Source organism: Neoarius graeffei, chromosome 2, assembly GCF_027579695.1.
Source record: "Neoarius graeffei isolate fNeoGra1 chromosome 2, fNeoGra1.pri, whole genome shotgun sequence".
NCBI classification, from domain to species: domain Eukaryota; kingdom Metazoa; phylum Chordata; class Actinopteri; order Siluriformes; family Ariidae; genus Neoarius; species Neoarius graeffei.
Window position 1 is genome coordinate 21,472,454 of NC_083570.1, and position 26,726 is coordinate 21,499,179.

Consider the following 26,726-nt stretch of genomic DNA (forward strand, 5'->3'; position numbering starts at 1 on the left):
ACGTTATGGTAAAAAATAAATAAATAAAAAATGCATTTCATATTTTAGATTCTTCAAAGTAGCCGCCGTTTACCTTGACGACGCTTTGCACACTACTGCCGTTATCTTAACCAGCTTCATGAGGTAGTCACCTGGAATGCTTTTCAGTTAACAGATGTACCTTGTCAAAAGTTAATCCATGGAATTTCTTGCCTTTTTAATGCATCGGAGATCATCAAACAGTAAATAACAAAAATACAGTAAAAAGCCCTATTCGACAACTGCAGTAATCCATACTATGTCAAGAACCGCTCAACTAAGTAAAGAGAAACGACAGCCATCATTACTTTAAGAAAAAAAAACATTGAATTAGAAGCTGTGTCCAAATGTTTGACTGGTATTGTGTAATAGAAAATTACTAGACTTTGTAGAGACTGTACAATGTTTTCTAGAACATGTATGTGACTCTAGAGTCTGCTCTCCAGTATGTTCATAGACGCACAAAGTGACTCAGCACAGTTAGGCACCTTTGACGTAGACAAAACCCAAAGATTTGATGGATCCCACTCGGTTCTCTGCAATACAGGAGTACGTGCCTGTGTTGTTCTTACTCACGCGCTCGATCACTAGCTCACTCTGGCCATTCACATGGTTATAATGAGCTAGAAGCAGAAACAAGGAATTACTTCACAAGGAAGTGACCTAATCCTGTAATGGTATTATTGCAAGAATATAACTGAAGTTGACTGTATGGAGAAAACAAACAGTGCCAACATGACAACTAGTCACATACATTTTATACACACTCAAATTGCAAAAAGATCCATAAAGGAATTACTCGTAGAGAGTCTTGAAAAGATTTGCTTTCTTTAGCAGAGTTGGAGTAATAAAGCCACATTTGATGAGAAATCAATGCCTTTTTTTCCTCACCAGGGATGATATTATTGTTGAAAGCCCAAGTGATTTTGGGTGGAGGAATGCCTGTGGCTCCACAGGCCAGTAAGAGGCGCTCTCCCTTGTTGAGAGATGTATCTCCCAGGACCTCGGTGAATGCTGGGTGTGTGTACACAGACAGAACAATCGTCTGCTTGTCCTGCCCTACAGAGTTTGTGGCCACACAAGTGTAACTCCCAGCATCCTCAGGCTGTGTGCCAAAAGAAAACATGTCAATCCCATGTCAACTGAACATGTTAATAGCACAGTGTCTGGATTCTCCAACCTGAGCGTTTTCTAGGACCAGTTCCCCGGAGGACATGATAGTGTAAGCCCCTGTTTTGTCAGTCACAGCGATGCCCTCTTTTTCCCAGCTCAAGATGGGGTGAGGTACTCCTTCAGCTGCACAGGACAACAGCACCTGAGTATTCTCCAGCACCCACAGCTCTGGTTCACGTCTGCGGATGGTTGGAGGGACTGGGAGGGAAGGCGGATACGTTTGTTCTTTTACTTTATTTCAACCATTCATTTGTAGAATCAGTCTGCAATTCTTAGCTAACTCATTTCCTCCGAGTCAATGGGATGGACTCAATTAAATTCGAAACAGAACATAATTCAATAATTAAAAGCAACAACTGGTCCAGCCATCTATATGCAGCCATCCACTCGCTCATGCCCTCACTATTTCACTTCAGGTTTTGTAACCTATCTCTCTGTGTGACTCACTCAGGACAGTGACGCTCATCTCCAGGCTGAAGCTTCCAGCCACATTGGCTGCAGTGCAGGTGTATATACCCGTGTCTCCTGGCTGGGCAAAAACAATATGCAGAGAACCAGAGCTAAGGAAGCGCTGACGTACGGACTCAGACAGCGGCTTCCCATCTTTATACCAGCTGACTGACGGGGTCGGGTATCCCTCGTTCTGGCACTGCAGAGTCACTGATCCATCCATAGCCACAGTGTAGGACTTAGGGCTTGAACTGATCACTGGAGGTACTATGAAAATAAAGGATTACTTTAAAAGCAGTATGATGATTCTGTAACAGTGTGACTACAGGAATAAACTGTGGGAACATCTGAAAAGATAACAGATATGGTGATTATTAGACAGCCCATCTTACCTTGCACCCTGAGTTTGGTCTTGCCCAGTGCTGTGCCTGCTGGATTCTGGGCCACACACACATAAGTACCAGTGTCTTCCACTTTGGCCTGTGAGATCTGCAGGCCGCCATTTGGCAGAACAGTGAAATCACTGCCTAATGAGGGAATGTGCGGAAAAAGAAATAAAGATCATGCTATCTGGTCCTTGACAAGCTCTTATGAATTTTTTGAGTAATGCTCAAAAGCAGATCAGATATGATTAACTGAACATACAGTGCCTTGCAAAAGTATTCATAACCCTTGAACTTTTTCACATTTTTCCACCTTACAACCACGAACTTAAAAGCTTTTTATTGAGATTTTATGTGATAGACCAACACAGAGTAGCACATAATTGTGAAGTGAAACGAAAATGATAAATGGTCTTCAGAATTTTAGACAAATAAAAATCTGAAAAATGTGATGTGCATTAGTATTCAGCCCCCCTGTGTCAATACTTTGTAGCGCCACCTTTTGCTGCAATTACAGCTGCAAGTCTTTTGCGGTATGTCTCTACCAGCTTTGCACATCTAGACACTGAAATTTTTGCCCATTCTTCTTTGCAAAATAGCTCAAGCTCAGCCGGATTGGATGGAGAGCTTCTGTGAACAGCAGTTTTCAAGTCTTGCCACAGATGCTCAATGGGATTTAGGTCTGGACTTTGACTGGGCCATTCTAACACATGAATATTCTTTGATCTAAACCATTCCATTGTAGCTCTGGCTGTATGTTTAGGGTCATTGTCTTCCTGGAAGGTGAATCTCCTTCCCAGTCTCAAGTCTTTTGCAGCCTCCAACAGGTTTTCTTTCAGGATTGCCCTTTATTTAGCTCCATCCATCTTCCCATCAACTCTGACCAGCTTCCCTGTCCCTGCTGAAGAAAAGCATCCCCATAGCATGATGCTGCCACCACCATGTTTCACAGTGGGGATGGTGTGTGCAGGGTGATGAGCAGTGCTAGTTTTCCGCCACACATAGCGCTTTGCATTTAGACCAAAAAGTTCAACTTTGATCTCATCTGACCAAAGCACCTTCTTCCACATGTTTGCTGTGTCCCCTACATGGCTTCTTATGCCTGTCTTTCAACAATGGCTTTCTTCTTGCCAGTCTTCCAAAAAGGCCAGATTTGTGGAGTGTACGACTTATAGTTGTCCTGTGCACAGATTCTCCCACTTGAGCTGTGGATTTCTGCAGCTCCTCCAGAGTGATCATGGGCTTCTTGGCTGCTTCTCTGACCAGTGCTCTCCTTGCTCGCTCTGTCAGTTTAGGTGGACGGCCATGTCTTGGTAGGTTTGCAGTTGTGCCATATTTTTGCCATTTTTGAATGATGGATTGAACAGTGCTTCTTGAGATGTTCAGAGCTTGGGATATTTTTTTATAACCTAACCCTGCTTTAAACTTCTCCAGAACTTTATCCCTGACCTGCCTGGTGAGTTCTTTGGTCTTCATGATGCTGTTTGTTCTTCAGTGTTCTCTAACAAACCACTGAGGCCTTCACAGAACAAGTGTATTTATGCTGAGAGTAAATTACACACAGTAGGACTCTATTAACTAATTAGATGACTTCTGAAGGCAATTGATTGCACTGGATTGTATTTAGAGGAATCAGAGTACAGGGGGCTGAATACTAATGCACACCACATTTTTCAGATTTTTATTTGTTTAAAATTTTGAAGACCATTTATCATTTTCATTTCACTTCACAATTATGTGCTACTCTGTGTTGGTCTATCACATAAAATCTCAATAAAACACTTTTAAGTTTGTCGTTGTAAGGTGGAAAAATGTGAAAAAGTTCAAGGGGTATGAATACTTTTGCAAGGCACTGTATATAAGAAGAACCAGCTCTAACCAGTTGTGACAATGTTGATGCCTTCTTTTTGCCAGGTGATGGTGGGGCGTGGGGTGCCCAAGGCACGACATGGCAGGGTCACATGGTTGTTCAGGATCACATCCAGCGTTAATGGGTGAGCTTGGATCACTGGTGGCTCTAGTAGACATAAAAAAAATGACAAACACACCTGATTATGTTTAAATTGTAGATCACTCAGGACTCTATCAAGGAAAACACAGAAAGATGATAATGAAGACTAGAGACTTTCTAAGACTGCTTTAAATATCAGTCCTCCTGAGCCGCATGTTAGTGCAAGAACAGTAGCTGTGTGTCGACTGATTACCCTGCACGATGACCTGTACGTGGCGATGAGCCAATCCAGCAGCATTCTTTGCAACACATGAGTAACGACCAGTGTGATTCAATTCTGCAGCAGCTATCTCAAAAGCACCTGAAAGTGCACAAAAAAAAATGGGAAACATTTGTCAAATCAGAATTTTTTTTTTTTTAAACAGGCTTTACCTAAATTAATTTATTATAAGCAGCCTTACAGGTGATGGTAAAACAAACCATTCCTAACTCATTCATTTAAATATCCTCTTCCATGTTCATGTCTGTGTTACCTTCTGGCTCTCCCTTTTAGTGATGCTGTCATAGTTAGGCTTGCCAGACTGCCTGCTTGCACTCAGTGTCTTAACCATTAGGTGACAACCATTACCTAACAATCTGTTTCCTCTCTCTCTCTCTCTCTCTCTCTCTGTTGAGTTACACATCAAGCCTAAGATATCAGTGATGCTGACCTCTCCTGCTCTTTAGACCTGCCTGCTCCATCTTGATGCCCTACTTCTGGTTGGAGTTTTCATCACATCGTTCCTGTGGAGGATGGCCCCATATGGAAAGTTGAAAGATACACTTAGAAAATGGTTCTGGACACTTACAGTTTTGCTACAATGGTTTAATACAATTGTCATGATAACTTTAGGACTGCAGCTGTCATGAACAGTTTTGCACTCAAGTTTCCATCAATGAACAGCTGATAACATCAACGGAATAGACTTCATACTAAAACTAATATATAGATTTAGGCACTGCCTAAAAGCAGAGCTCCCATCTGTTTCTGGGTTGTAGAATTATCTTATATCATAGCCAGCCTTTTTTGTTTTATTTCTTTACCGGCTAACACTGGCCACTAGGCGGTGTGTATGACTGGTAATTACTAACACTGGCCACTAGGTGGTGTGTATGACTGGTAATTACTAACACTGGCCACTAGGTGGTGTGTATGACTGGTAATTACTAACACTGGCCACTAGGCGGCGCGTATGACTGGTAATTACTAACACTGGACACTAGGTGGTGTGTATGACTGGTAATTACTAACACTGGCCACTAGGTGGTGTGTATGACTGGTAATTACTAACACTGGCCACTAGGCGGCGTGCATGACTGGTAATTACTAACACTGGCCACTAGGCGGCGTGCATGACTGGTAATTACTAACACTGGCCACTAGGTGGTGTGTATGACTGGTAATTACTAACACTGGCCACTAGGTGGCGTGTATGACTGGTAATTACTAACACTGGCCACTAGGTGGTGTGTATGACTGGTAATTACTAACACTGGCCACTAGGCGGTGTGTATGACTGGTAATTACCAACACTGACCACTAGGCAGTGTATATATAACTGGTAATTACTAACACTGGCCACTAGGCGGTGTGTATGATTGGTAATTACTAACACTGGCCACTAGGCAGTGTGTATATAACTGGTAATTACTAACACTGGCCACTAGGCGGTGTGCATGACTGGTAATTACTAACACTGGCCACTAGGTGGTGTGTATGACTGGTAATTACTAACACTGGCCACTAGGTGGTGTGTATGACTGGTAATCACTAACACTGGCCACTAGGCGGTCTGTATGACTGGTAATTACTAACACTGGCCACTAGGCGGTGTGTATGACTGGCAACTATGAACACTGGCCATTAGTTGGTGTGTGTATGACCGGTAATTACTAACACTGGCCACTCGGTGGTGTGTATGACTGGTAATTACTAACACTGACCACTAGGCGGTGTGTATGACTGGTAATTACTAACACTGACCACTAGGCGGTGTGTATGACTGGTAATTACTAACACTGGTATGGTGGCAGGCAAGCACAGGACCGAAACCATCAGAAAACAACTCGATGGGTTTGTTTATGTATCCACACCCTATGCCTATGGGGTTCTGCTCGAGCGGGCCTTTGGCCCACGCAGGAGCTCTGCAATAATGAATTTCTGGGTTACACAGTTGTACTTTGTGACTATATCGGACACACTTATAGAAGCAAGTGATTTAAAAATCATGCTATTTGTTATGACCCAGGTGAGGATGGGTTCCCTTCTGAGTCTGGTTCCTCTCAAGATTTCTTCCTCATGTCGTCTAAGGGAGTTTTTCCTTGCCACTGTTGCCTCAGGCTTGCTCATTAGGGATAACATTAGTTCATAAGTCTTTATTTTTTTGTGAAGCTGCTTTGTGACAATTAAAAGCACAATACAAATAAATTGACTTGATATACAAAAGCTCACAGAGGCCAATGATTGGCTAGTGTTGATGTGACTGCTTCATTCCCGCTCCATCCTCTCCACTCCTGGACTTCGTTATCCCGCTGGGGGACATCTCTATGTCACCTTCACCCAATGCGAAGAACCTAGGGGTGGTGTTAGGACAAACTCTTCTCCTCAGTGAACATCGCTGCAGTGACCTGGACATGTGGATTTCTCCTCGACAACATCGGAAGGATCCACCCCTTCTTCACCACCCACTCTACTCAGCTCCTGGTCCAGAGATGATTCTCTCCCGCTTGGACTACTGCAACTCTTTCCTTGCTGGCCTTCCAGCATCTGCAATCAGACCCCTGCAGCCCATCCAGAACACTGCAGCCTGCCTGGTTTAAAACCTCCCTCATTCCTCCAACATTACCCCTCTGCCTGCTGCACTTCACTGGCTACCTGTCACAGCTTGCATCAAATTTAAGACATTGGTGCTAGCTTACCAGGCAGTCAGGTCCCCTACTGGTCGTCTGGCCCCTCCTCCTCTCCGCTCCTGCCCAGCCCACTCACTCACTGGTCTGTCCTGGCTCCCTATTGGTGGAATGACGTTCCCATTGGGGTCAGAACTGTTGACTCCCTGACCACCTTCAAGTGTAGACTGAAGACTCACCTCTTCAGGTTGCACCTCTCCCCTGCTTCTCTGTCCACTGTGTAATTGCATAGCGGTCTTGACCAACCCAGGCTGTGAACTATCTAGCCTGGGGTTAGCCATTGGTGTTTTATTTTTCTATTTAATTTTACTTTGTCAGCTCATTTGTATGGCTGAATTGTTTTGTTTTCCTTGGCTGGTTGCCATTTGGTTCTTCAACAGAATATTACACTTAGTGTTATTCTGTCACTTGTTCAGTTGGCACTAGAACTTTCTTGTCTAGAAGTTCAGCCCTTCTTGTACTTGACTTTTGCATTTGTATGTCGCTCTGGATAAGAGTGTCTGCTAAATGCCATATAATGTAATGTAATTCATTTCTATACTTCCGTAAAAGCAACGAAAAACTTACCAGAGGGCAGAATCTTGTAGCCCTCTCCGTCTTTGGGCAGTCGCATCCCGTCTTTGCTCCAGTGCAGGACAGGAGCAGGGAATCCAGATGCAGTGCAGCCAATCACCACCGGGGACAGTCTGCTCACCAACAACTCTGTAGCTTCATCGGCAATGGAAGGTGGCACTACAGAAGATAACACACTCGTAAACTCATTAATTTACTAATATATAGATTTAGGCACTGCCTAAAAGCAGAGCTCCCATCTGTTTCTGGGTTGTAGAATTTTCTTATATCATAGCCAGCCTCTATTTTGTTTTATTTCTTTACCAGCTAACACTGGCCACTAGACATCACAAGAAGGTCTCCAACAACTCTTCGACAAGCTAGCTGAAGAAAGCGAGCGTTTTGGGCTCTCGATCAATACCAAAAAGACAAAAACCATGGTCATCTCAAAGTCAACACCAGAACCGGTCTGCTCGCTCAAATACGGCACTGTCCCGATTGAACAAGTCTCCCAATTCATTTACCTCGGCGCTCTAGTCACCTCGGATGGTAGAAGCAAGAAGGAAATCCGTCGGCGTATCACTCTAGCGAAGGATTCGTTCGATCGCCTACGGCCAATCCTCGCAGATCGCTCACTTTCAGTGCCAACCAGAGTTCATCTTCTTAAATGCTACGTTTGGTCAGTACTTTTGTATGGCTGCGAGGCATGGACTTTCACTGCCGAAACCCGGCGTAACATTGAGGCTACAGAAATGTGGCTCTACAGACACATGTTGAGAATCTCCTATATCGATCGAGTCACCAACGACGAGGTACTCAACAGGATCCAGCAAGAACGGCAGCTTCTACGTACGATCGAACGCCGACAGACCAGTTTCGTCGGCCACGTGATTCGAAAACAACAATTGGAGGACCTTGCCCTTTCGGGGAAATCACGGGAAAACGCGCAAGGGGCAGACAACGTAAAACTTTCCTGGACAATTTTCCAAAAGCAACACCGAGAACAGTCTGGGACACTGCTCGCATACGAGGAAAAATTATAGATTGGATGTTTGGGATCGTCTAGGCCCTTTGGGGCATGGCACAAACAGAGAGACTGGCCACTAGGCGATGTGCATGACTGGTAATTACTAACATTGGCCACTAGGTGGTGTTTCATCTCATCTGTAGCCGCTTTATCCTGTTCTACAGGGTTGCAGGCAAGCTGGAGCCTATCCCAGCTGACTACGGGCGAAAGGCGGGGTACACCCTGGACAAGTCGCCAGGTCATCACAGGGCTGACACATAGACACAGACAACCATTCACACTCACATTCACACCTACGCTCAATTTAGAGTCACCAGTTAACCTAACCTGCATGTCTTTGGACTGTGGGGGAAACCGGAGCACCCGGAGGAAACCCACGTGGACACGGGGAGAACATGCAAACTCTGCACAGAAAGGCCCTCGCCGGCCCCGGGGCTCGAACCCGGACCTTCTTGCTGTGAGGAGACAGCGCTAACCACTACACCACCACGCCGCCCCAGGCGGTGTTTAGGACTGGTAATTACTAACACTGGTATGGTGGCAGACACACACAGGACCAAAACCATCAGAAAACAACTTGATGGGTTTCTTTATGTATCCACACTCTATGCCTATGGGGCTCTGCTCATGTGGGCCTTTGGCCCGCGCAGGAGCTCCGCTATAACAGAAGCTCTGATTTCTTCTAAATAATAACAATAATAACAGCACACCCTGTCATTTTTTTCATTTTCACTGTTGAATTTAAAATGCTAGAACTTGTAGTTACTTGTGTTTGTAATTTTCAAAGTGTGAAGGGTTTTCCTAGGCGGTCAAACATATACTGTACTGTCACACACTTACTGTAATCATCACACTTAGTCAAAGGATGGTTGGTGGGTACTCACCATGTACTGTGAGCTGGATGGCTCGGCTGTCCTGGCCTGCTTCGTTGGACACCACACACTCATACAGTGCTGCGTCATTTATTGTTGGTGCTATTATGACCAGAGATCCTGATGACAACTGCCTATTATCACAAACAATATACATTTGAGCCAATCTTTTAGAGCTATAAACTATAATTTAGTGTACAGGTCAAGTTTATACGTATCAAGTATTATCCTTGTGGACTCAGTGAAAGAGACAATAAAAGAGGAAGAAAACCTGGCTGAACCTGTACATATTCTGGTTCTCGTCTATGTTGAGAGGGCGAGCGTCTTTGGTCCATGTGACCGTGGGTTTGGGGATGCCTGTGGCCTCACAGGACAGAGTGGTCTGAATGTTTACCGTCACCGTGACATTAGTTGGACCCTCAGCGATTGAGGGAGGCACTGAGGATTAGAAAAGTTAAAACAGCAGGAATGATCATTTGCATATATTTGTACAGATCTGTTTAATCAGCTTCAACCATGTAGGCCCCATTTTGCTCACATTTTTTGACATTTATAGCACAGCGAGCAAAACCAACACCATAGTTGTGCTTTTTCAATCTCACAGAAACACATAAGGAACTGATCATCATATTGCCGTGCCAAAACCCATAAAGGGCCAGCTTTTATCTACTTCCTACAGGATTTCTGAAAGAATTTTGAAAATGTTCCTAACCAAAAATTCATTGCACAGAGAATATGACACACTGATATCACTTAATATTGGTTTTCTGTATCATTTACAGTGTAAGCGTAATGCACTCACCATGCACTTGCAGATCCACTCTCTTGCGCTGGGTGCCTGCCTGGTTAGTGGCCATGCACAAGTAATGGCCAGTGTCAGACAACTGGGCAGACTGGATATGTAGAGAGCCGTCCTCAGCAAAACTATATCTGTCCAAGTAAGAGAGCGAGCCATTAATCCAGCTGAACTGATAGAAGTGAAATAAACCACAGTACTATAGAATGGATCTACAGTATGCTGCAAACCTGGGGTTGTTTCCAGCAAGAACGGAGCCATGTTTCCTCCAGGTGACACGTGGAGCAGGAACCCCACTAACAATACACTCCAAAACCACTGGCATGTTGACTTGAACAGAAATGGCCTGAGGACCTTCTTTTATAATGGGTGCAACTGCAGATAAATACACACACACACACACACACACACACACACACACACACTTACGGTACACAAAGGTACTTAACAGTAACAATGATATTCAGACAATGTACCTTATAGAAACGTATTACAGCATTAATAATTCATTGAAATTCATTATTTAACTAGATAGAACTTGACCCCAACGGCGTCGATGGGGATGCTTCCGCCTGGTAGACTACACGCCTTATTAAGTTGTGATTTGGAGATGGACATTTGACCTCACAGTAATCTTGACCTGTGACCTTTTAACCTCAAAATCTAATCAGTTCATGGTTGTCCCCAAATGCACAAATGGGGAAAGTTTGGTGAAATTCCTTTCATTAGCCTTGGAGATATTGTGTTCACAAGGTTTTCGGACAGACATTTGACCTCACAGTGACCTTGACCTTAGACCTTTTGATCTCAAAATCTAAATCAGTTAATGTTTGTCCCAAAGCGCACAAATGGTGAAAGTTTGGTGAAATTCCTTTCATTAGTCTTTGAGATATCGTGTTCACAAGGTTTCGGGACGGATGCACGCACGCACGAACAACCCAAAAACATAATGCCTCCTGCACCTTAAGGTGACGGAGGCAAAATATACTACCGACAGTGTGTATTTTACCCAGAACAAAATTCTACATAAGGAAAAAAAATTGATGACACTGTAGCTTTAAGTCCTACGAACCAGTGTGTGAAATACAACCCCGATTCCAAAAAAGTTGGGACAAAGTACAAATTGTCAATAAAAACGGAATGCAATAATTTACAAATCTCAAAAACTGATATTGTATTCACAATAGAACATAGACAACATATCAAATGTCGAAAGTGAGACATTTTGAAATTTCATCCCAAATATTGGCTCATTTGAAATTTCATGACAGCAACACATCTCAAAAAAGTTGGGACAGGGGCAATAAGAGGCTGGAAAAGTTAAAGGTACAAAAAAGGAACAGCTGGTGGACCAAATTGCAACTCATTAGGTCAATTGGCAATAGGTCATTAACATGACTGGGTATAAAAAGAGCATCTTGGAGTGGCAGCGGCTCTCAGAAGTAAAGATGGGAAGAGGATCACCGATCCCCCTAATTCTGCGCCGACAAATAGTGGAGCAATATCAGAAAGGAGTTCGACAGTGTAAAATTGCAAAGAGTTTGAACATATCATCATCTACAGTGCACAATATCATCAAAAGATTCAGAGAATCTGGAAGAATCTCTGTGCGTAAGGGTATTTGGAAAGACACCATCAATGCTGAAAGGTATATCCAGGTTCTAGAGCAACATATGCTCCCATCCAGACGACATCTTTTTCAGGGAAGACCTTGCATTTTCCAACATGACAATGCCAAACCACATACTGCATCAATTACAGCATCATGGCTGTGTAGAAGAAGGGTCCGGGTACTGAACTGGCCAGCCTGCAGTCCAGATCTTTCACCCATAGAAAACATTTGGCGCATCATAAAATGGAAGATACGACAAAAAAGACCTAAGACAGTTGAGCAACTAGAATCCTACATTAGGCAAGAATGGGTTAACATTCCTATCCCTAAACTTGAGCAACTTGTCTCCTCAGTCCCCAGACGTTTACAGACTGTTGTAAAGAGAAAAGGGGATGTCTCACAGTGGTAAACATGGCCTTGTCCCAACTTTTTTGAGATGTGTTGTTGTCATGAAATTTAAAATCACATAAATTTCCTCTTTAAATGATACATTTTCTCAGTTTAAACATTTGATATGTCATTTATGTTCTATTTTGAATAAAATATGGAATTTTGAAACTTCCACATCATTGCATTCCGTTTTTATTTACAATTTGTACTTTGTCCCAACTTTTTTGGAATCGGGGTTGTAATAGATGTAAAAGTAGCAAAAGTATGTGGCAAAAGTATGTGAACCTTGAGGATTAGCAGTTAATTTGAAGGTGAAATTAGAGTCAGGTGTTTTCAATCAATGGGATGACAATCAGGTGTGAGTGGGCACCCTGTTTTATTTAAAGAACAGGGATCTATCAAAGTCTGATCTTCACAACACGTTTGTGGAAGTGTATTGTGGCATGAACAAAGGAGATTTCTGAGGACCTCAGAAAAAGCGTTGTTGATGCTCATCAGGCTGGAAAAGGTTACAAAACCATCTCTAAAGAGTTTGGACTCCAACAAGCCACAGTCAGACAGACTGTGTACAAATGGAGGAAATTCAAGACCATTGTTACCCTCCCCAGGAGTGGTCGACCAACTGTTACCCTCCCCAGGAGTGGTCGACCAACAAAGATCACTCCAAGAGCAAGGCATGTAATAGTCGGCGAGGTCACAAAGGACCCCAGGGTAACTTCTAAGCAACTGAAGGCCTCTCTCACATTGGCTAATGTTAATGTTCATGAGTCCACCATCAGGAGAACACTGAACAACAATGGTGTGCATGGCAGGGTTGCAAGGAGAAAGCCACTGCTCTCCAAAAAGAACATTGCTGCTCATCTGCAGTTTGCTAAAGATTACATGAACAAGCCAGAAGGCTATTGGAAAAATATTTTGTGGACGGATGAGACCAAAATAGAACTTTTTGGTTTAAATGAGAAGCGTTTTGTTTGGAGAAAGGAAAACACTCTATTCCAGCATAAGAACCTTATCCCATCTGTGAAACATGGTGGTGGTAGTATCATGGTTTGGGCCTGTTTTGCTGCATCTGGGCCAGGACAGCTTGCCATCATTGATGGAACAATGAATTCTGAATTATACCAGTGAATTCTAAAGGAAAATGTCAGGACATCTGTCCATGAACTGAATCTCAAGAGAAGGTGGGTCATGCAGCAAGACAACGACCCTAAGCACACAAGTTGTTCTACCAAAGAACGGTTAAAGAAGAATAAAGTTGATGTTTTGGAATGGCCAAGTCAAAGTCCTGACCTTAATCCAATGAAAATGTTGTGGAAGGACCTGAAGCGAGCAGTTCATGTGAGGAAACCCAACAACATCCCAGAGTTGAACCTGTTCTGTACGGAGGAATGGGCTAAAATTCCTCCAAGCTGGTGTACAGGACTGATCAACAGTTTCTGGAAACGTTTAGTTGCAGTTATTGCTGCACAAGGGGGTCACACCAGATACTGAAAACAAAGGTTCACATACTTTTGCCACTCACAGATATGTAATATTGGATCATTTTCCTCGATAAATAAATTATCAAGTATAATATTTTTGTCTCATTTGTTTAACTGGGTTCTCTTTATCTACTTTTAGGACTTGTGTGAAAATCTGATGTTATTTTAGGTCATATTTATGCAGAAATATAGAAAATTCTAAAGGGTTCATAAACTTTTAAGCACCACTGTATAACATCACTAACCAGCTGAATCTCAGGACGAATCATTTTGTAGTCTAAGGCAATGTTATGGACTCGTACAACACAGATTTGTGACTATATTATTGTTAAATTGTATCGTAATGTTGTATTTGTTACAACCGGACCAAAATAAGTTCTTATACTTGGCAAAAAAAAAAACATGATACTGACACACATCCAAATTTATCATATTTGTTTTTTGGCCAGGTACAAGAATACACCATTTACCAACTTCATTCGCATTATGATTACTGCTCACCATTTACACTGAGGTTGAAATGCCGTCTTGTCTCCCCAGCGACATTGCTAGCCAGGCACGTGTAGCGACCAGTGTCTCCTAGCTCTGCGTTATTGATCTGCAGGTAGCGACCGCTGGATAGCACACGCACCCGTGCAGAAGGCTGAATAGAAGATTGTACAGTATATCATAAAACCATAAAAAATATAGTGAATGCTACTGTATATTTAACAGTTATTCCACGAAATCCAGTAGTACATGAGCTGATAGCCGAGGAGGCGCATAGCACCGAGTTGGCTATAAGCCATGTATGACGAGATTGAGTGGAATAACTTTTATTCTATCCACATTCACTGGATTTTGAGAAACAGAGCATTTTTTGCAAATACGATTAAAAAACTTTACACAAAATGTCCGACAAAATAATTTCCGCTTAGAATGTAAACAAAATGGCGAAATGACAGTCGCAATTTGTGAAAAATGTGATAATTCTTGAAAAATAAAAAAGATACGTTCTTACCATCAAATACTTTTATTCCATATTTTGTTGCTTTTTTGGGGGGGGGGGGGAGTTGTTTTCGAGTAGAGTTTTTATTTCGTCCTCGGTTGCTCTAGCAACACGCTCTGCCATTTTGTTTTTCTCTACTCACATACATGTCAACCTATACGGAATGTCCGTATTTTATACGGATTTGATTCAATACACGTAGTATATGGGCGTACAAATAAAGTTATACGGATTCTTTAAAAAAACTTCAATATTTATTTAGAGCTATAATCAATTCCCACGATGATAAAAGAGCGCATAACATTTACAAACGTACTGTACACCACAGAAAGCACAGACAGCCAGTAAAGAATCTTATGAAATCGCGCATTATCTCGTGGTAGCGAGACTTCGTTCCACTTCTGATCATGCGCACACCGCATTGCGAGAATCCCGCCAACCGTGAAGTAACATTTTGTTTGAAAAGCGCATTTCCACCTGAGCGACTTTCAATAGCAACTGAAAAGATTCTGAATGGGCACGCCGGCAAAGAAATTCAAAACACAATACAGCGGTAGGTTTCTCCCTGAATGGAAGGACCTTTTCAATGGCATAATCCAACTGGCAGCCTCCAAAAACGAAGAATACGCACACTGCACACTGTGTGTGCGTGACATCAATGTTGCAGCATCGGGAGTGTATGATGTGAAAGAACATTTCAAATCAAAACTACATCAGTGGAATGCAAGCCAAAGGCAAAATCAGCCACTGATGACAGTATTTGCGTGCTCAAAAACTGATATGCCAACAACTGTTGTGAAGGCCGAAGTCATGTTGTGTAACTTCATAGCACAACACAATTTGCTCATGGCCGTCGCTGATCATCTGACAGAGCTTCTGCCCAACATTTGTACGGACAGTACAATCGCGAAAAGCATCAGCTGCAAACGTACAAAGACCACACAAATCATCAAGAAGAGCCTGGCTACTGAAGCAACACAGCCTGTCATTGACCACTGTCGGACATCGCCATTCTCTATCATGATTGACGAATCGAATGATAAGAAAATGGATAAGAGACTAGCGATCTTGGTGCAGATTTTCACAGACACTGGAGTGAAATCTAGGATCCTGGACATGCCAATGTGTAACATTGGCACCAGCGAGGCGATCTTCACTGTCCTGGATGAGGTTTTGAGGTATTTTATATTTTTGCACTTGAAATAAGCATTTTTTCAGGTTTAATGAAAGTATGAAATTATTTTAGTTGTCACTTCATTAATTATGCCAGCTTATTAATATTTATGCTATAAAAGAACATGTCTGTTGCAATATTAAACCTCTACAATCTTGTTTATTATTATCATTATATTATTAAAATTATTGGAATGCAGCTTGTGATGCATGATGAATATAATCAGTTCATATATTGTTTAATGCAGCTGTGCTACTCACTAGTTTGTATGAGCATGTCTTTTATTTCATTGAATTATTAAAATGTCACGTTGCAATCCAGTTTAGAGAGCTTATGGATTCTTTTCTTTAAATATGGATGTTTACAGAAGATGATACAGGTGGGGACCTGAGCGGGTTGACATGTATGTACTCACAGTATATGAGCTGATAGCCAAGTAGTACAGTAGCCAATCAGAGAGCGCCAGTGAATGTGGATAGAATAATACATTGTATATGACTCAAGGGCCTGTTTCACTCCAGTAATACAGGTTGTCTGCTAGTGTTGCCTGATCTGAATACAGCCATAGGATGTATACCTTTAGCAGAAGTCCATCTTTGAGCCAGGACAGAGTGGGGGGTGGTACAGCATTTGATCGGCACTCTAAGGTTACCTGCCTGTTCTGAAGTACCGATATATCCTGGACACCACTCTTGCCAGCAATGTTGGGTGGAACTATAGATACAAATATTATATTTAAGCGACAATGAATGTCTTCATGATTCCAAGACCTTCCCAGTACCATAATAATGAACTTACCATGGACTCTAACCAGGAACTCTTTGTCATCGTCTCCAGCAGGGCTGGTTGCCAAACAGCTGTACCTTCCAGTGTCCTCAACCTGTACGTGTTTCAGGCAACAGAAAGTGTCACATACACAGGTTCATGATACAGGAGTATGCATTACTTTATTATTCTAACAGGGCTGTTGAATGCTAGATTCTGATTGGCCAGAAGATCTTGATTAATTTTTTTTTTCTAACAGCAGCTCTGAGTGCAGTTCCAGCTTCAGCGTCATGCATAAATGTTCATACGGTTAAGTTTTCTGTTAGAAGTTTATCATTTCTGGAAGAAGTCTCCAGTGTCAGTGTTGTGTACCAGTCAGAGGTAAAGTTAAAGTGCCATTCCACCATTGGATGTATTCTTTGGCATAAAATACAATATATTTTATGACAACATGACTAGACAGAGAAATCTTTTAGCTTCAAAATGATATATCAAACATAATTTTTTGACAACGACAAGTATATTAATTTTGCGACCAAAGTCACCTACCCTTTTAATTTCCACGCGGTAGTGAAACGTGATGTCATCGGCAGGTTCCCCTTCTTGTGTACCACGTGTCGGTCTATTTTTAGACCCCCCCAAAGTGAGAGAGTCATTTCTCCTCGTATATGGGGGCCAAAAAAATTGCGAAAAATTTTGAGTTAATCTTTCAGTTAGCTAGATTTATTGGTATTAGCTAGATTTATTGGTATTATTTTTATCGTGTTCTATCCGCCATTGCTGATAATATGTGCCACGTCACACGTCACGTGGTACACAAGAAGGGGAACCTGCCGATGACATCATGCGCGGAAATTAAAAGGGTAGGTGACTTTGGTCGCAAAATTAATATACTTGTCGTTGTCAAAAAATTATGTTTGATATATCATTTTGAAGCTAAAAGATTTCTCTATCTAGTGATACCATTTATATATGTTGTCCAAATATATTGTATTTTATGCCAAAGAATACATCCAATGGTGGAATGGCACTTTAAGTTTATGACACTGGGCTCTGGGGAGTCTGTGGATTTTGTTTAAACTTCCCAAGAGAGCAAAAAAGAGGGGCTGGTGAGGGAACAATTGTCTGTAGCTGCAATAACGTAAGTGATAACAGGAAACAACTTGTTCGTGTGGATGTTCCATAACAGTAAACCTAAATATAATAAGTACTAAGTACACCATGTTGTTCTTCAATTAATAAAAATTGCAATTATTGACAAATTATTGTCAAAGGAATGAAACGCTTTGGGATGTGCTGTTATTGAAAAATAATCAATTTTGGGCTGGTAGCAGTAACTCCGCCCGTATTATCCCACCCCATCACTGATTATTTTCCTGTAACAGCATGCCCCCGAGTGCTTTTTCCTGACTTACCAAATATCGTGTTTCTTTATTATTCTTGTATGTACTACAGCTTCAGTTTTATTGTTTGTTTCATAATCCGATCTTCTTTTGCCCTTATTTTTTGCATCACAGCACGAATTTGAAACAACACAGTGAGCTTCACAACTCCTGATTTAGTGGTTAAATGACTAACTTGTGCAGAGGCGATCCGGAGCACTTCTCCTCCACGGAGGATGCTCAGGCTGTCCGTCTGAGGCAGCGGCCGACCGTCCTTTACCCAGGTAAGTGTGGGTGCAGGAATTCCCTCTGCCTCACAAACAAGCTCTAGGGCGTGGTTCACCACCACGGATACCTCAGTGGGGAATCCTGAACCGTTGATGCGTGGGGGCTCTGACAGATGGGCAAAGAAAAGCTGTAATACACTGCATTTCAAAAGACCTCAATATAAGAAGTGTCGGTGTGTTTTCATTCTCTTGAATTCAGATGAAAAACGAACAAACACAAATTAGCAAATGTATTATTAGTTGAGATCGGGTTCAGCTAAGCCATGGATTTCATTTGCCAGAAAGTTTCACAGAGCATTTGAAAAACGCTCATGAACGTACACTACCGTTCAAAAGTTTGGGGTCACTTTGAAAGTTCCTTATTTTTGAAAGAAAAGCACTGTTCTTTTCAATGAAGATCACTTTAAACTAATCAGAAATCCACTCTATACATTGCTAATGTGGTAAATGACTATTCTAGCTGCAAATGTCTGGTTTTTGGTGCAATATCTCCATAGGTGTATAGAGGCCCATTTCCAGCAACTCTCACTCCAGTGTTCTAATGGTACAATGTGTTTGCTCATTGCCTCAGAAGGCTAATGGATGATTAGAAAACCCTTGTACAATCATGTTAGCACAGCTGAAAACAGTTTAGCTCTTTAGAGAAGCTATAAAACTGACCTTCCTTTGAGCAGATTGAGTTTCTGGAGCATCACATTTGTGGGGTCGATTAAATGCTCAAAATGGCCAGAAAAATGTCTCGACTAGATTTTCTATTTATTTTACAACTTCATCTCATCTCATTATCTCTAGCCGCTTTATCCTGTTCTACAGGGTTGCAGGCAAGCTGGAGCCTATCCCAGCTGACTACGGGCGAAAGGCGGGGTACACCCTGGACAAGTCGCCAGGTCATCACAGGGCTGACACATAGACACAGACAACCATTCACACTCACATTCACACCTACAGTCAATTTAGAGTCACCAGTTAACCTAACCTGCATGTCTTTGGACTGTGGGGGAAACCGGAGCACCCGGAGGAAACCCACGCGGACACGGGGAGAACATGCAAACTCCGCACAGAAAGGCCCTCGTCGGCCACAGGGCTTGAACCCGGACCTTCTTGCTGTGAGGCGACAGCGCTAACCACTACACCACCGTGCCGCCCGTTTTACAACTTATGGTGGTAAATAAAAGTGCGACTTTTCATGGAAAACACAAAATTGTCTGGGTGACCCCAAACTTTTGAACGGTAGTGTATAGCATTCATTCATTCATCCTTAGTAACTGCCTAGTCAGGGTCGCTATGGTTTAAATTAGGCTACGAGTGTAATTTTTTTAGCCAACAGAAACAACTACATTAAAAATACTGCAGGCAGGTCCAGTCCTGCCAGTAAACCATTCCCACACACGTCTAGTTGAAGCCAATTATGAAATGGAATGATGTAGCTGAGGTTGAGATCTTGTCAGAGCCAGAATTCACATAGCATGCTAACAGTGTTGCTGTATTATTGAGTATAACTGCTGATCTCCAGGGATTTTCACTCACAGCAGCATCTAGAGTTTATCCAGAATGGCTGGAGAGAAAAAAAAATAGCATCCGGTGAGTGGCAGTTCTGCCGACAGAAACGCTTTTTTGATGAGAGATGTCAGAGGAAAATAGCGTGAGTGGCTCAATTTGAGAGCAAAGTTACAGTAGCTCAAATAACCACTCTTTATAATCGTGGAGAACAGAAAAGCATTTCAGAATGCACAATACATCAAACCTTGATGAATATAGGCTACAATACCATATCAGGCTCCACTCCTTTCAGTTACGAACAGGAATCTGAGACTACAGTTGGCACAGACTCACCGAAACTGGGCAGGTCAAGATTTTAAAACATCACCAGGTCTTTTTCCAAATGTCAACTGTCCAGTTTTGGTGAGCCTGTGCTCATTGTCGCCTCAGATTCTTGTTCTGTCTCACTCTGTGTGTTATTACTTGCTTGTATTTTTCCTCTTTCATTTCCTCACCCAGCACTTTGAGTTTGAAGTGGCGACGGGCTTCTCCAGCCTGGTTACGTGAGACACAGGTGTAGCGTCCCGTGTGGTCTACCTGGATGTGGGATATCTGCAGAGTGCTGTTGTGGTTTAGCAGGGTCATGTGGGTATCCGTGGACAAAGCAGCTCCCTCCTTCATCCAGGACAGGGATGGGTTTGGGGTCCCACTGGAGACACACACCAGGGCAACCATGCTCCCCCTCACCAACGTCACATCATCAGTACTGCCTGCTCCATCCAGACTAGGAGGAACTGAACATTCAACAACCAAGAGCGCATTAAGGAAGAACACACAGATGCCAGTGCACATAATTAAACTTGCTTTACTCAGTTAGATGATTAAAAAAAATTTAAATATCTTTTGGTGATTTGTTTATTTATAGATTATTTCCAGACTTGTCCTCACCATAAACCTGTAGGTTGTAGTGCCTGTTGTCCACTCCAGCTCGGTTGGATGCCACACAAGTGTACGTGCCTCCATCTGATACCTGAACGCGTGCAATACTGACGAACACCAAATATACTTGGTTCCGGTACAACCACACAAAAAAAGCTAATACAACCCCGATTCCAAAAAAGTTGGGACAAAGTACAAATTATAAATAAAAACGGAATGCAATGATGTGGAAGTTTCAAAATTCCATATTTTATTCAAAATAGAACATAGATGACATATCAAATGTTTAAACTGAGAAAATGTATCATTTAAAGAGAAAAATTAGGTGATTTTAAATTTCATGACAACAACACATCTCAAAAAAGTTGGGACAAGGCCACGTTTACCACTGTGAGACATCCCCTTTTCTCTTTACAACAGTCTGTAAACGTCTGGGGACTGAGGAGACAAGTTGCTCAAGTTTAGGGATAGGAATGTTAACCCATTCTTGTCTAATGTAGGATTCTAGTTACTCAACTGTATTAGGTCTTTTTTGTCGTATCTTCCGTTTTATGATGCGCCAAATGTTTTCTATGGGTGAAAGATCTGGACTGCAGGCTGGCCAGTTCAGTACCCGGACCCTTCTTCTACACAGCCATGATGCTGTAATTGATGCAGTATGCGGTTTGGCATTGTCATGTTGGAAAATGCAAGGTCTTCCCTAAAAGAGACGTCATCTGGATGGGAGCATATGTTGCTCTAGAACCTGGATATACCTTTCAGCATTGATGGTGTCTTTCCAGATGTGTAAGCTGCCCATGCCACACGCATTAATGCAACCCCATACCATCAGAGATGCAGGCTTCTGAACTGAGCGCTGATAACAACTTGGGTCGTCCTTCTCCTCTTTAGTCCGAATGACACGGCGTCCCGGATTTCCATAAAGAACTTCAAATTTTGATTTGTCTGACCACAGAACAGTTTTCCACTTTGCCACAGTCCATTTTAAATGAGCCTTGGCCCAGAGAAGACATCTGCGCTTCTGGATCATGTTTAGATACAGCTTCTTCTTTGAACTATAGAGTTTTAGCTGGCAACGGCGGATGGCACGGTGAATTGTGCTCACAGATAATGTTCTCTGGAAATATTCCTGAGCCCATTTTGTGATTTCCAATACAGAAGCATGCCTGTATGTGATGCAGTGCCGTCTAAGGGCCCGAAGATCACGGGCACCCAGTATGGTTTTCCAGCCTTGACCCTTACGCACAGAGATTCTTCCAGATTCTCTGAATCTTTTGATGATATTATGCACTGTAGATGATGATATGTTCAAACTCTTTGCAATTTTACACTGTCGAACTCCTTTCTGATATTGCTCCACTATTTGTCGGCGCAGAATTGGGGGATTGGTGATCCTCTTCCCATCTTTACTTCTGAGAGCCGCTGCCACTCCAAGATGCTCTTTTTATACCCAGTCATGTTAATGACCTATTGCCAATTGACCTAATGAGTTGCAGTTTGGTCCTCCAGCTGTTCCTTTTTTGTACCTTTAACTTTTCCAGCCTCTTATTGCCCCTGTCCCAACTTTTTTGAGATGTGTTGCTGTCATGAAATTTCAAATGAGCCAATATTTGGCATGAAATTTCAAAATGTCTCACTTTCGACATTTGATATGTTGTCTATGTTCTATTGTGAATACAATATCAGTTTTTGAGATTTTTAAATTATTGCATTCTGTTTTTATTTACAATTTGTACTTTGTCCCAACTTTTTTGGAATCGGGGTTGTACATGTTTTAGCAATATGTTAAATGTCTGTACAAAGTTTACTTCTCGGTTGTATTCCGGATAATTAATTCAATAAAATTTTATTTGTATACCACTTTTATAGTACAACTTTACAGAAATCTGGATGTAGATGCCAACAAAATGTTTTTCAGGCACACGTGTATCAACATTACCATGTGACTGATAACATTTTATGGATTTTCTACATCTAAAAGCAATGTAAGCGCATTTTTGTTCTGTGCAGTAGTCAGGTTGTGCCTGTTTTTTGAATGTGTTTACCGGAGGACTTGTCCAGCAGACAGCGGGCGTACGTGGGAGGACACAGCCAGGGGCAGGTTATTTTTTAACCAGTTGAGCTGAGGTGGAGGAGATCCACTGGCAACACACTCGATGTTTACTGAGCTGTCCACAACTGCCGTTATCACCTTGGGTGTGTCCGTATTACTCTGGATCACTGGAGGGACTAAGGACAGGAAGCAGCTTTTGAAATAAGAAGACTACTACGTCTTGCGCTGAATGGATTAATAAGCCGCATGGACACGGGGAGAACATGCAAACTCCGCACAGAAAGGCCCTCGCTGGCCACGGGGCTCGAACCCAGACCTTCTTGCTGTGAGGCGACAGCGCTAACCACTACACCACCGTGCCGCCCTGAGATCCTCATATTTTTCTTAATATGCTTCGCTTTATTTATTTTGTTTGTTGCTACTGCAAACAGAAAGCTTAACTCACCATACACATTAAGGTGAAAGATCCTGTCCTCTTCACCAGCCTTGTTAGTGGCCACACATGTGTATTTGCCACTGTCTGTTGTGTGGGCGGCTGTTACCGTGAGTGTACTGCCATCGGGGCTGATTCTGCAGAGAGATAATGAACACAGACATGCTATATTGTGCTACTGAATTTATAAATAGCATCATCAGATGTGCAAGCAAGAGTTTCAGCTTTACAGAGACACCCTGAACTACAGGTTGTGAAAATGTTGTGCTGTGTCGTGTCATTATTTAGACTTAATAACTTGTCCTTTCAAGATATTAATGTTATTGTTTTGAGTTATAATCTCATTATTTCAAGATATCACGCGGTTATATTAAAGTTCACCACAATGGCCATTATGGAATTATATCAGTTTAGGAGCGAAAACCTTCACTAAACCTGAATGTACTGAAGTGAATTAGCAATCGTCAGATGCATATCTGTAAACAGAATTCCACTAAAGCACTGTGTGGCTTACTCACTACCTAAGAAACAACATACTATAAGCTAATATGAAATAAGGTACTGATAGATTGTCAGGTGTAAAATAAAATGTTGAAATAATAACTCAACATTACAAGATACTAAATAAAATGCTGCTATTACATCAAAATAATGAGATACTCAGTCAAGATAACAATTTCCGTGATAGTGCAATAGCTTGAATTAATGACATATCGTGAAATAAAGTTGGCTACTCCAGGGTTTCCCATACATAGACCATTGTGTGGCGCAGCGCCACACAATGGATTCCTATCGCCACACAATCAGACTCGTGATTTTGAAAAAAAAAAAATTCCGTTGCGTATCGTTCTGTTCATTCATAGTGCTCCTTCTTCTCGTTCACGCACGTGCACACAGAGAGAGAGAGCGAGAGAGAGAGAGAGAGAGATGGAGAGGTGTGTACACAGGCCTGCCGGTGCGCATATACCCGGACTGCAAGTAGGCCTGTTAGGCTAATTAAAAATAACGCAGCCCTCCCGATTCGCCTTCCGACCCCTTATTTTAAAAGGTAGCCTATGTCATGCTCGTGATGAGCTTTATCATAGCCTTCTTGGCTTACAGGAAACGGACATCCCTGAGTCAGGCTATAAACCAATTTTGATGCATACAGTAGCAGCCTGAGGCGAGGAACCGGCCTTATTGCATTATCCCGTTTATCCCGCTTCAGCAATGACTTCCCTTACGATAGGGCACCGGAGTTTTTTTTCCAGGAAGCCACGCAGAATTAAATGTTCTGATAGGGCATGCAGGCTTTGCACCAATTAGGGTAATGCTTTTTCATTATTGTTAGTTGCCTTGGTGTTACCTTAAGTGGTTTCTCACATCTAATTATATTTTATTTTATTATTATTTTGTTACATTATACTATTTATTTCATTTTAGTATTGGTTGAGGTAAGTGTGGAGTTCAATATTTAAAATAAAAACCTCCAGCTTGTTTTTTGCAATTTATTCCTGGAATGTCAACTAAAGAATGATTGAAAGATTGCCACCAAAAAGGCAAAAAACTAAGGTCAAAACCAGAGATGCACCGATTGACCTGATCGGAATCGGACGATTTTCATGTGATCGGCCATGACCGGCGACCGGCCGGTCAAAATTAAAATATGCCGATTTTCTGCCGATCAAAACTTGTGTATCACATAGAGATGAAAGTGGAAATACTCGTAATTCGCAACTAAAAAGACTGCAGCTACACTGGCAGCTTGAAGATGCTTTCTAGTGCGATTGTGTTGCGCTTGCGCAGAACAGTGTCAGTCCTGCGCGCCTAACGAGCTCCGGCGCGCACGCGCCGTTAACAAAAAAAAAAAAATCACTATATTTGGATATCCAAATATAGTGAATTTTTTTTGTGTGCCAGATATTGGATGTGAAAAGAAGAAAATGTTTGTGGTTGTGTGAATTTCCCATTATGGAATTAATACGTTAGCCTATTACCAAACATCTAGTTAGATTTGTACAAAGAGAGAAAGAAAAAAAGTCTTTTTGTTTGTTTTTCAACCTTGGTTACACTTGATTCCATTGGAAATTACTCTACAAATACACATTTGATAAAGATCATAGAATGGCTATGGTATAAGTATGACTGGAAATTATTTTTGTATTTTAATACTGAATGAAGAAATGGGTTGTTCTATAAGGCAGAGGTTTTCAGATCTAAATAGGCTTATGAAAGTGTGTTCCATAGCAGTAGGCAAATAATATATAAGGGGGAAGTTGTTTTTGTGCCAGATATTGGATGGGAAAAGAAAAAATGTGTGTGTGAATTTCCTATTTCAGGAATTAATATGTTAAAACCAAACATGAAGAAAGATTTTACAAAGAACAATGTCTTTTTGTTTGTTTTCAACCTTTGAGGTGTTGAAAATTTATTACTGAAAATCTGGCAGAATGTTCTATTAAAGAAAAGATAAAAAGAAAATAGTCTTTGTGTGTGCTGTGAAGTGGTTTGAAAAAATTAAATTGGAATCGGCCGAAATCGGTATCGGCAGGTCACACTCCATGGGAAATCGGAATCGGCCCAAAAATTGCAATCGGTGCATCTCATCTCATCTCATTATCTCTAGCCGCTTTATCCTTCTACAGGGTCGCAGGCAAGCTGGAGCCTATCCCAGCTGACTACGGGCGAAAGGCGGGGTACACCCTGGACAAGTCGCCAGGTCATCACAGGGCCGACACATAGACACAGACAACCATTCACACTCACATTCACACCTACAGTCAATTTAGAGTCACCAGTTAACCTAACCTGCATGTCTTTGGACTGTGGGGGAAACCGGAGCACCCGGAGGAAACCCACACGGACACGGGGAGAACATGCAAACTCCGCACAGAAAGGCCCTTCATCGGCCACAGGGCTCGAACCCGGACCTTCTTGCTGTGAGGCGACAGCGCTAACCACTACACCACCGTGCCGCCCGCAATCGGTGCATCTCTAGTAAAAACTAAACTTTAACTTCAATTTTGGTGAGTAATTTTCATAAATTTAAAAGACAGGTTTTCCACCAACATCAAGCCCAGCAAACTAATGGCCTGCGCTGTAATGTAAAGTTGGGTCGAGGAATGAAACCAGGCCGGGTTCTGGTAAAAATGTTTTAGCTGTCTTCTCTTAAAGAACTTAAAAGAATTTAGATTAAACTGAATAATCTCAAATGCTTCTTATAGCTTTAAAATAGTCCCAGCAGGTGACTCTGAAGAAAAATACTGTGTGTTTGAACACCGTCTGCTGTAAACACTTTGCATACACCCCAATGACCGACTCCACCGAACGCCACGACACCACCGCGCACGATTCCCTCATCGGCACAGTAGAGCACCACAAATTGCTACCTGGTCTGTGGGAAACACTGTACTCTACTACTAGGATATCAACTCATACCGTGAGTAGAGAAAAACAAAATGGCGGCGCTGGTTGTGGAACCAACTAAGGACGAAATAAAAACTCTACTCGAAAACAAAACCTCAAAAATTGCTATCAAGTATTTAAAAGAAACAGAAATAGCTAAAAGAACATTGTTTCCCCCCCATATCACCTGT

The 26,726-nt window shown here is 42.1% G+C and overlaps 1 protein-coding gene and 1 long non-coding RNA gene across 2 annotated transcripts in view; one reads left to right on the forward strand and one right to left on the reverse strand.

Moving 5' to 3' along the window:
• Positions 1–26,726, reverse strand: part of hmcn1 (hemicentin 1) — a 310,140-nt gene that overhangs the window by 45,403 nt on the left and 238,011 nt on the right. Inside the window, exons 65-84 of the mRNA XM_060913989.1 lie at positions 23,164–23,288; positions 22,711–22,894; positions 20,675–20,772; positions 20,242–20,520; positions 18,157–18,353; positions 16,612–16,693; positions 16,391–16,527; positions 14,153–14,294; positions 10,399–10,543; positions 10,175–10,302; positions 9,654–9,810; positions 9,385–9,506; positions 7,489–7,653; positions 4,229–4,336; positions 3,904–4,041; positions 2,034–2,168; positions 1,639–1,908; positions 1,199–1,389; positions 910–1,123; positions 507–641 (exon numbers count right to left, since the gene is read on the reverse strand). Coding sequence (XP_060769972.1) covers positions 507–641; positions 910–1,123; positions 1,199–1,389; positions 1,639–1,908; positions 2,034–2,168; positions 3,904–4,041; positions 4,229–4,336; positions 7,489–7,653; positions 9,385–9,506; positions 9,654–9,810; positions 10,175–10,302; positions 10,399–10,543; positions 14,153–14,294; positions 16,391–16,527; positions 16,612–16,693; positions 18,157–18,353; positions 20,242–20,520; positions 20,675–20,772; positions 22,711–22,894; positions 23,164–23,288 — 3,152 coding nt within the window. The remainder of the gene's footprint in view (positions 1–506; positions 642–909; positions 1,124–1,198; positions 1,390–1,638; positions 1,909–2,033; positions 2,169–3,903; positions 4,042–4,228; positions 4,337–7,488; positions 7,654–9,384; positions 9,507–9,653; positions 9,811–10,174; positions 10,303–10,398; positions 10,544–14,152; positions 14,295–16,390; positions 16,528–16,611; positions 16,694–18,156; positions 18,354–20,241; positions 20,521–20,674; positions 20,773–22,710; positions 22,895–23,163; positions 23,289–26,726) is intronic.
• On the forward strand, positions 18,164–20,627 carry LOC132881488 (uncharacterized). Its single transcript, XR_009654047.1, has 2 exons — positions 18,164–18,244; positions 20,246–20,627. It is a non-coding gene; the product is annotated as an uncharacterized LOC132881488 (long non-coding RNA).